We start from the raw sequence: 10,282 nt of genomic DNA on the forward strand, positions 1-10,282 counted from the left end.
AGGAACCCTCTCGGGAGGCGCCGAACCGCATAGCTCACTTCCACAGCTTTATTAGACAAGAAAAGTTCAGACGTGTAAATAAAAAACACCTGAGTTGTGAGGCCAGCACCACCCCACCTGCCCCCGCCCCTAGGTCCAAGTCCCGCGCTCTCAAGAGCTGTGTTTCTGCCGCTTCCAGAAGCGCTTGACGTCGCTGTGCCCGGCCGGGGTCACCACCATGAGTCGCTTGGCGGAGTTCTCAAACACAAGCACGCCCAGCTCCCGTGCGTGGGCCAGCAGCAGCTCAAAGTCCACTTGGGACAGGAACTGGTTATACAGGACGCCTGGGGTGGGCAACACGAGGAGACATAGTGAGAATGTGCCGCTTGGACCCGCAGTCCTCCCAGCCTCTTCATGGCAGCAGCAGGAGGTGGTCTGGGCTTGCCCCACTGAAATTTTTAAAAACATTCTCTAGGCTTTCTGCCCAGGGGCTCAACTTAACACCAGTGTGATCCAGCCATATTCAGAAAGGCAATAAAAATACAGTAAGAAAGCCCATTGGTGTTAGCCAACACCAGAAAAATTACTGTGAATTATTTCCTCTCCTAGCTAAAACCAAATTGCACTGATCTGGGACATTTGCCACCATTCACCCCAAGATAGTGTCTTGCCAACTTTCTTTCACACAGTATGTAAAAGAAAAAAATGGACAAAAAGCTTTTTCAGCTCATCAAGAGTGAATTGTCTGCTCTCCCCCTCCCTTCCTTCTTCCTCTCCCTTCCTTCATATTAAAGGGGAAAAAAGGCAAGAATTGTCTGCCATTCCTCTGGCCAATAACCAAGACTCACCCACTAGAATCCACTCACCCTCAGTGAACCGAAGTCTGTCCCTCTCCAACTCCCACAAGCGAATCTGATCTGTGATGGTGGGAGGCAGTACAGGTGTCTGTAGAGGCAAGAGCTGGCTGCAGGGCTTCAGGAATAATGCCCCCAGACAACCAGGCCCTCCACTCATTCCCCAAATTTGGATGCCCCCCTTCTATTCCATCATCTCATCAGGGGCTGCCAGCCTCTGACATCTTGTTACCTGTCTGTACCTGTTTGAGCATCACTGGGTGAGCCCTTGTCCTTAGGAAATGGATTATCTGGGAAAACAAGGATGACACAAGAACTTGAGCAAAAATGCAAGAAAGTTATAGAGCTGTTTGTCTGATGTCACTGGAACATCAACTTACATTGTTTCAAAACTCAGCTCCTATCAACTTGACCCATCCTTGTTCAGCTGTTATCCCAAGTTACTGCTCCCACAGGTCATGTCTGCTATTCCTTCTCTGGTACATTTGGCCTTTCTAGTCTTGTTTTGTTTTTCTTTCTTTAAAATAGCAGCAGCCACTATTTCTTGAGCACTTAACTGCATGGCAGGCTCTGAGCTAAATTCTTTACCTCTAGTCTTTCAATAAATTATCCCAGTAACTCTATGAAGTGAGAACTATCATTTACCAGATAAGGAAATTAAGGCTTCACAAAGGTGAAGCAACCAGGTCCAGTTTACACAGCCAAAAAGTAGTAGTGCTGAGACACAAAACCAGAGGTCTACCTCTTCCCACCATGCTTTTTCCTCAAGTGTCTGCCTATCTCCACATTTGAACCCTTGATTTCACATTTGCCTAGTGCCCAAACACAGACAACTCATCACCACCTTTTGTAACAGACTCAGTGCTAACCTTCTGTAATGTGACCACCCTGTACTCCACAGCCCAAGTGCAGCCCCACTGCCCCTCCCCCCTCCCTCAAGGAGGGGATACCTGCTGGGCTGTGATGCCACTGGCGATGGCCTGCTGCACACTCTCTCGGGTCACCTGCGCTACCACCATGTTGGGGAAGCGATAGAGCATCTCAGAGAAGAGGGCAATGAGGGCAATCTGCAGCTCCGACTCTGACCCAGGGATAGAAAGAGAGGATGAGGAGGCAACCCCCACACCCAGATACCCTCAAGCCCTTCCTGTGTGATAAGAAATGTCAGTGAGTTCTGCAAACTGCCAAATAAACATGACCTAGCAGAATTGGCCATTCCCTCATGCTTCCTGCTCCCTCCCCACTCCCACCCACAACCTTCTCTCCCATGAGACTCTGTCCAGCCTCACCTGTATAGGCATACAGTCGATAATTGGTTTCCACAACAATGAAGCCTGGCTGATGCACAGTGCCCCCAGCTCCAGAGACACCTGATGAGAGATTGATGGCCAGGCGCGTAGGGTAATAACGCCGAGATTTCCTCTGGAAAGAACAGAAGGGAAAGGCAAATTGTCCTCTCTTAGGGATCACTGTGCACATTTTCCTGCCTGAAACAGCAGATCCCTCCCAGGACACAGAACGTCCCTCAACTTTTCTCCCCATAGGGACCCAAGTATTCAGTCCTGATAGCTACTTCCTGCTACTGCCCCCAAGACGGCACTCCTTTTTTTTTTTTTTTCTTTTTTTTGTAGAGACAAAGTCTCACTGTACCGCCCTCAGTAGAGTGCCATGGCGTCACACGGCTCACAGCAACCTCTAACTCTTGGGCTTACGCGATTCTCTTGCCTCAGCCTCCCGAGCAGCTGGGACTACAGGCGCCCGCCACAACGCCCGGCTATTTTTTTGTTGCAGTTTGGCCGGGGCTGGGTTTGAACCCGCCACCCTCGGCATATGGGGCCAGCGCCCTACTCACTGAGCCACAGGCGCCGCCCGACCCCACTCCTTTTTAAAGGCTAAAGCAACACACCACCCTGCTTCTTCCCTAGAAGGCTCTGATCTAGGCGTTCATACCTTCCTCTGGAAAACAAGACCAAATTCCCGAAGATGTTGCAGGAAGTTCAACAGAGAATCACTCATACCTTCCACAGAGTAATCCTGAGGAAGACAGATGGCACCAAAACACATCCCATCCTGCCTCCCCAACCCCATACACTCAATCCCTCTGTCCCCATCTCTGCTCATTCTGTATTCATTCTTTTTACCCCCAGCCTGCCCTTCAGCCCCCCACTTACCTTGCCCAGAGTAGAGAAACTGAGCTGGAAGAGGAAGGAGAGAATCTCCACTAGGTCCATGCCCCGGCTCTAGAAAGGGCCAGAGACAAAGGAAGGGAGATGGGAGAGGGAAAATGGGAGGAGAGAGCCGAAGAGAAGATCAAAGAATAGAGTTCTGTAGGCAGTAGTTGCTCTGGGAGACCTGAGAGTACAGCATGCTAGATGTGGCCCCTGGGCTCCTCACCTGGGCTGTCTGCAGATACTGCAACATGAAGTACCACAGCTGGGCCGGCATATCCAGCAGTAGGAACTGGAAGCCAGCAGAAGTAATGCAGGGCGGCTCTCCAGGTTCAGTGCTGGAGACAGAAAGAGACAATAATGGAGCTATGTAGGGAAAGGCTACTTGTACTGTTCCCGTCCACTCATGTTTTTTTCTTGTTATCTCTGGCCGTATTCTACTCAGTTCACCTTTTCCGGTCAACTCCCTCTGATTCGTCCCAGATACTGTTTACCAGGGACCAAGGAGACGGCACAGCAGGAAGCTATAGACCTCTGGCTTCCTCACCTCTTCATAAGTCCCGCCTGGCTGAGGAGCTGAGCCAAGTCCTGGCTGACAGCTGCACTGGGGGAACCCACCATGAAGTGTAAGACCACCTGAGGAACAGAACAGAACAAGAGACAATGGCTCTAGGGGCCAAGGGAGATAGAAGCCTAAGAAGAGACACACACAGAGTCCCAAGTCCTCACCTCCCATCGCTCCTCAGCGTACTTGTCAAGTGAGGGAACATCCCGGGCATGCTTGTCTGGTCCCAGCTGACTTGTGTCATCAGACCAGGCCTTCCCCCTATGGCCAGGATGGGCCAAGAGTAAGGAATCCCTGCTGCCTTCTGCCCTCTTTCCACCCTATCCCCATGGCCATGGGGGACATTTCCTGCACCATGTAGCTACATCTGGCCCAACATATTCCTAAAGGATCTCCACAATGTTCCGCAGAGTCCACAGTGTTCCATGGAATCCCCTCAGGAGCTCCCCGTCTAGCAGTTTAATCAGCAATTTATTTACCAGTTCCCTGGCCTAACTTAGGAAGAGATGAAAGTGACATACCCACCCAGAAGGGCAATGCGGAGGTTCTGGCGGAAGATGGGATTGAGGATGAGGCCCTGGAGCCCACCTGGAAGCAATTGGGTGTGCCAGATACGGAGGCCACTCAGCAGCCCTGTACTTTCCTCCTGAACCCTAGACAGAAGCAGAGAGGTGAGTGAGATGTCTGAAGAACAAAAAGGAGGCCCATAATGGCTTCCATTACTGCCTTGGCACACTGTTCCACAGAGTGAAATCAATGACTTCTTAATACAAACACCTTTACTGCACCATCCATCAGAGCCTTTTTGGAGCCATTATGATGAAGACTCTTTAAGAGGGAAAATACAGTATTTAGAGTTTTCCAAACATACATAATTTATGGTGTACCTATTGAACCTGGAAGTGTTTGAGAAACAGCAGTTTGAGAAACCTAGCTATTGCGAAATTTGTATCTGGCTGAGAAAGCAGCAGAGACTCACTTGCTGAATTCCTTCTTTACCCACAGGGCTACAGCAGCTTGTGGCAATGGCTGCTCCAGAAAGAGCATCCGCATCACCCAGTTCTTAGCCAATGATGGGAGCTCCCTGTAGAGGAGTAGAGGTCCAATGTTAATATCAAAAGCTGTCTTCTATTTGTATCGCTTCCCTTAACTGCCTCTCAAACATCTCATCTCACCCCCTCACACCTTTAACAGTTTTGCTGTCTCCACAAACTCCATCTGTTTTGGCCCCCCACAGTTTGGAGTAATCTCCAACCCCAACTCTAACCCTAAGCTGCTACACTTTATTTTTATGATAACTTATTCCAGTCTGTAGGCCCCATTACATTTCCCCACCATGAACCTTGCCATGAAGGGGGCCCCTCACCTGAAGACAGCCAGACAAGTGGCAGGGTGGCCATACAATCGGTCCAATACCCCAGGGCTCAGGCTCCCTAAGAACTCCTGCAGATTCCGGCATTGTAAGTGTACTCGGTTCAGTCCACCCTTAGCAGGGGTACTCTCCATCACCTGAGAGAGACAGATGTTTGAAGTTACCCCTATCATCCATGCCAGTGTCACCCCTGACCTTTGCAATTCCAGATCCAAGGGTTCCCACAATAACCCCATCTTTTCTGTGGTTTCCTTTCCCATGTCCTCACCACCGCTGGTTTCTGCCAAACCTAACCAACTTCTCCCCACTTCATGCCTCCTCACCCCACTTCTACCCTCAACTCCAGTCTTCTCTCAATTTCCAAGTGATGGAATTATTAGTTGTTCTATATTGGCAAAATCATTTGGTACATGGGTCACTATGAAAGTTTTGAGACAGATTGTGTTACAGTCCATTATTTCAATTCCAAGAAAGACAGTGCATAGCGTTCTTTTTTATTCTCCTGTGCAAGTTTCAACTTGCTTGGCTTATCCATGTTGCTGGGACAGCTTCACTGGTTCCTGTCTGCATTAAGGCTATGTTTCTTGATTTTTGTGTATCTCAAAATTTTTGTTAATGACCCACATATTTCAATGGCTTGTCTCACCTTTAGCTAAGCAGTGACAGAGAAACTTGTTTATGCCCAATCCTTTCTCCCACCCTTCCTGGTCAGATCAGTCTACAAACTCCAAATCTGTCAGTTTTTTCCTTCTTATATTTCTTAGCCCACTTCTACTAACCACGGAGATAACCTCTCCCCTCCATGCTCCCCACCTCTTTCCCCTGTTCCCTGAGTCGTCTTCACTCCATTCATCCTGACCCACCTGACCGATCTGCTAACTTCTCCCCTACTTTCCTCCTACTCCTCGAGGCTCACTCAACTCTCTCACACCTCCGCCACCCCCGCCCTCCTGGGTCACCTCACCACTGTGTGGATCCTCCTCCCGCGCTCCGAGTCTCGAGCTGTGCTTAATCAGAACCAATATCTCGCATTGACTCCCAGAGATAAGGGGAAAGGTGGTGAAAAAATGTAAGAGAAAGATGGGGAAAGCGACGAAAGATTGTACACACAAGAGCCCACAGTGAAGAATTCAGAGAATAGAAAGGGAGCACTAGGAAAGTGAGGACGAGAATAAGAGCTGCACGTGCCCTCCGCAGGGCACATTGGGAATTGGAGTCTTGTCTCGCCTCATCTCGGAGCGGGCTGAGGAGCGTCTGACTACAAATCCCGAAAGGCACCGCGGGGAAGCCGCGAGGCGAGAACCAGGAACACCAGATGCCGGGCAAGTTCGTTCCGCGGCGCTCTAGGCCCTTGCTGCTAACGGCAGGTCTGACCGACCTACGCAGGAGGAGGGGCCCCGAGAGTAGCAATGCCTGGAGGCCTCCTGGCTGGGCACGCTGAGGCGGTCGGGTGATGCGGCCCGGTGCGGCAGTTAGCCCTAGAAACCGTGACGGCTCACGCCTGTAATCTTAGCACTCTGGGAGGCCAAGGCGGGAGGATCCCTTGAGTTGGATCTCACTCAGCCTAAGCAAGAGTGAGATCCCGTCTCTACAAAAAATAGAAAAATAAGCCAAGCATTGGGCTGGGCTCCTTCCCAGCTGCTCCGGAAGCTGGGGCAGGAGTATCCACTTGAGCCCAGAAGTGTGAAGTGGTTGTGAGCTACGATGACGCCACTGACAAGACTGTCTCAAAGCGGGGAAAAAAGGACAATTTACAGTCTGGGAAGAAATGGTTGATGAAATAGATAAAATACAAAACACTCTTATAAAACAATAAGAAAAGGAAATATAGGTCGGCGTCTGTGACTCAGGGAATGGGGCACCGGCCCCATATTTCAAAGGTAGCAAGGTTGATCCCTGCCCCGGCCAAACTGCAACAACAAAAATAAATAAATGAAAAGGAAATATAATTGGCAAGAAGTAACAGACAATACATAAAAGAACTACAGTGCCTTATAACAAGAAGGAAAAACTATCAACTTTACTAGTAATTAAGGAAAAGTTAAACAAAATGTCAGAAATTAAAGAAACAATAGAAGACTTGCAAAATGCCAGGAAGGCTATGTTAACCAGTGTGATGAAAATGTGTCAAACGGTCTATAAAACCAGTGTATGGTGCCCCATGATCCCATTAATGTACACAGCTATGATTTAACAATTAAAAAAAAGATTTGCAAAGTAAATTAAGGCTTGACAACTTCAAGTTGGCCAGGACGTGTGACCATGCTCAGATACTTTTGTTGAAGGCTGATATAACCATACCTTTTTAAGGTCAAATTGGCAGTATCTACCAGCAATTTTAGTGTGACTACCCTTTGACTTAGTAACTTCCCCTTTAGAAATGTATCATAGTGAAATTCTCCCACTTAGTACAGAGGTAAGGTATGCCAAGCCAAGATGTTTATAGAAGTGTGTTGTTATTATGAAAACAATGCAGCAAGGTGTGGTGGCTCACTTGAAACTAGGAGTTCAAGACCAGCCTGGGCAACATAATAAGACTGGGTTTCTACAAAAAAGAAATTAAAAATCAGCCAGCCATGGTGGTACCCATGGTGATGGCCTAGCTACTGGGGAGGCTGAGGTGGGAGAATCACCAGAGTCCAGGAGTTTCAGTTTCAGTGACCTATGTTAAAGCTACTGCACTCCGACCTTGGGTGAAAGAGCAAGACCCTGTCTTGAAAGAAAAAAAAGACAGATGGGAAAGAAAGAAAGGAGAAAGGGAGGCAGGGAGAGAAAGGAAGGGAAGGAAAGGAAGGAAGGGACAGAAAAGAGAGAAAGAAGAATGAAAGAGGAGACAGCTCAAAGGTCCATCATTGGGGATTGATTAGATAAAATGTGAGTCATTGCAACAATGTAGACTACTGGCAGCTCAGAGAGGAAGTCACCGTGGATGCGTATTGGCCTGGAACTATCTACAACCCAACTTTAGGGAGAGAAAAGCAAATTATAAAATGACATACATAGTCTAATGTCATCTTTTTAAGAAGCTTTTATGCGTGTGTACAACTGAAGGAGGCCAAATGCTTCATTTCGAAGCGAGTAGGGAAGGGGGGCTGGGTTGACCACATCAAGGTTTCCTATGCTTTAAGGGCTATGTTGTCCAGTATGATAGCAGCTAGCCACCTGTGACTAATTAAAGTAACTGAAATAAAATTTTAAATTCAGTTTCTCAGTCACAATAGCCCTATTTCAAGTACTCAATAGCTACAGGTAGCTAGTGACTACCTGTCATTTTCATTATCGAGGACTTCTCTTGGAGACCTATCCCTCAGGGATGCAGTGGATGAGGGGAAGATGTGCAATGACAGGAATTGACCACAGGTTGAGTTCCTGGAGCTGACTTAACAAAAGAAAGTCAGGCTAATGAGCCAGCTGAGCCTAAGAAGGAGGCCTATAAGCTGAAGGTATGGAAAGACTTCTTTTCATAACCTTTTCATTTATTTTTTTAATTGAGACAGTTTCACTTTGTCACCCTCGGTAGAGTGCTGTGACAGCTCACAGCAACCTCAAACTCTTGGGCTCAAGTGATTCTCTTGCCACAGCCTCCCAAGAAGCTGGAACTTCTGGCGCCTGCCCCAACACCTGGCTATTTATTTTTATTTTTTTTTTTTTAGCAGGCCTGGTCCAGGTTCGAATCCACCAGCCTCAGAGCATGTGGCTGACACCCTAACCACTGAGCTATGGGCACTCAGCCTTCATAACCTTTTCAAATGCAGGGTTGTCCAGTGATAGTGTCTGTGATAGAAAGCTTCCGACTACTCCCTTCAGGCAGCACCTAGAGAAGAAAACAGAGAGCTCACAATAGACATTTCCCACTGGCTTCACTGTTTCCTGACTGTGCTGCCTTGGGCAAGTTGTTTAACCTAATGAGAAGTTTTCTTCTCTGCGAAATGGCAATAATTTTAACTGTTCCATATATTGCTGTACTAAGATGTAGTATGTAATAAGCACAATACCTGGCATATAGTGGGTGCTCAGTAAAATATTATTATCTGTTTCACTTATTAATCCTAGTTCTCTGAACTACACAGAATCTAGTTATGTAGCCCTTCAGATATTTGATACAGATCTTTTTTTCTTTCTTTTTTTTTGGGGGGGGGGGACAGAGTCTCACTTTATTGCCCTTGGTAGAGTGCCATGGAGTCATAGCTCACAGCAACCTCAAACTCTTAGGCACAAGTGATTCTCTTGCCTCAGCCTCCCAAACTGAGCCTACAGGCACCCACCACAATCCCCAGCTATTTTTAGAGATGGTGTCTCACGCTAGCTCAGGCTAGTCTTGAACTCATGAGCTCATGCGATCCGCCAGCCTCAGCTTCCCAGTGTGCTGGGATTACTGGCAGATCTTTCTTTCAACCAATATTTATTGAGCCCCATGTCCCAGGAATTTGCTCCTGTGGAGCTTATGGTCTAGTGGGAGAGGCAGGTATTTAAAAAATACATGCACAAATACATGTAAATTTTCACCTGTAGCAAGTGCTGCAAAGAAGTTCATGCGCTCTGAGATATCAATAGGTAGGTTCAGGGAAGACAACTAAAGGGCAAGCAGGGGTTAAGAAGACAGAGACCAGAGGGAACATTATATTAAGTGGGGGAACAGCAAAGACCATGCAGCTGGAAGGACTATGGCCCACTGGGGGAAAGTGGAAGGCCAGTGGTGTACAGAGGAGAGGGACAAAAAAGATGCTGAAGCACTTGGGGACCAAACTTAACCAGGAAGACATTGTTCTTTAGGATCAATGAGAAGCCATTAAATGCTTTGAAATAAAGGAGTGGGGTCAGATTTATGCAGGGAGCAGGAGCAGCTTTAGGTGACCAGCTAGACCACTACAGTGATTGAGGCAAGGAGGAGGCAGCATGTGCCAGGAGGGCAATAGAGACAGAAATGACGAGCTCCAGGGAGATTTGGGAGGTAAAATCAATAGAGCTTAGTGCTGGACTGAACTTGGGCAGTGAGGGTAAGGGAGAAGGGGTGTCAAAGATGACACTTCATGCAGCTTGTGTGACTAAATGGATGATGCTGCTACTCCCCAACTCAGGAGACCGTGGAAGAGGAGCAGATTTGGACATGCTGAGACTAACACTTAATAAGCACAGATTGTTATACAGGTCTAAGGCTTAAAAAGAAAGTTCTGGGCTCGGCACCTATAGCTCAGCGGCTAAGGCGCCAGCCACATACACCAGAGCTGGCAGGTTCAAATCCAGCACGGGTCTGTCAAACAATAATGGCAACTACAAAAAAAAAAAAAAGGGCGAGTGTTGTTGTGGGTGCCTATAGTCCCAGCTACTTGGGAGGCTGAAGCAA

The 10,282-nt window shown here is 47.9% G+C and overlaps 1 protein-coding gene across 4 annotated transcripts; it reads right to left on the minus strand.

Moving 5' to 3' along the window:
• Window positions 1–32: 32 nt before the first annotated feature.
• GTF2H4 (general transcription factor IIH subunit 4) lies at window positions 33–6,120 on the minus strand. 4 transcript variants are annotated; one of them, XM_053603051.1, is made up of 14 exons: window positions 5,903–6,120; window positions 4,933–5,075; window positions 4,546–4,650; window positions 4,088–4,219; window positions 3,731–3,827; window positions 3,549–3,637; window positions 3,228–3,339; window positions 3,005–3,073; window positions 2,784–2,867; window positions 2,123–2,255; window positions 1,784–1,914; window positions 1,076–1,123; window positions 846–924; window positions 33–323 (listed from the first exon to the last, which is right to left on the minus strand). In XM_053603051.1, the coding sequence occupies exons 2-14, from the start codon at window positions 5,070–5,072 to the stop codon at window positions 151–153; spliced, it is 1,392 nt and encodes a 463-aa protein (XP_053459026.1). In that variant the 5' UTR covers window positions 5,073–5,075; window positions 5,903–6,120; the 3' UTR covers window positions 33–150. The 4 variants fall into 4 exon arrangements, with proteins under 4 accessions (XP_053459026.1, XP_053459028.1, XP_053459027.1 ...); XM_053603053.1 differs by having other exon boundaries at window positions 846–896; window positions 5,903–6,114; XM_053603052.1 differs by having other exon boundaries at window positions 5,898–6,114.
• Between the last annotated feature and the right edge of the window lie 4,162 nt (window positions 6,121–10,282).

Source organism: Nycticebus coucang, chromosome 9 (genome assembly GCF_027406575.1).
Source record: "Nycticebus coucang isolate mNycCou1 chromosome 9, mNycCou1.pri, whole genome shotgun sequence".
NCBI lineage: Eukaryota > Metazoa > Chordata > Mammalia > Primates > Lorisidae > Nycticebus > Nycticebus coucang.

Bases quoted from the DNA above. Each gene is read 5' to 3' on its own strand.
- GTF2H4 (XM_053603051.1), bottom strand. From the start codon at position 5,072: ATGGAGAGTACCCCTGCTAAGGGTGGACTGAACCGAGTACACTTACAA. The intron at 4,220-4,545 runs GTGAGTCTCTGC...GCTTCTGTCTAG, and splicing joins GTAAAGAAGGAATTCAGCAA to GGTTCAGGAGGAAAGTACAG. The intron at 324-845 runs GTGAGTGGATTC...TGCCCACCCCAG, and splicing joins CAGACTTCGGTTCACTGAGG to GCGTCCTGTATAACCAGTTC.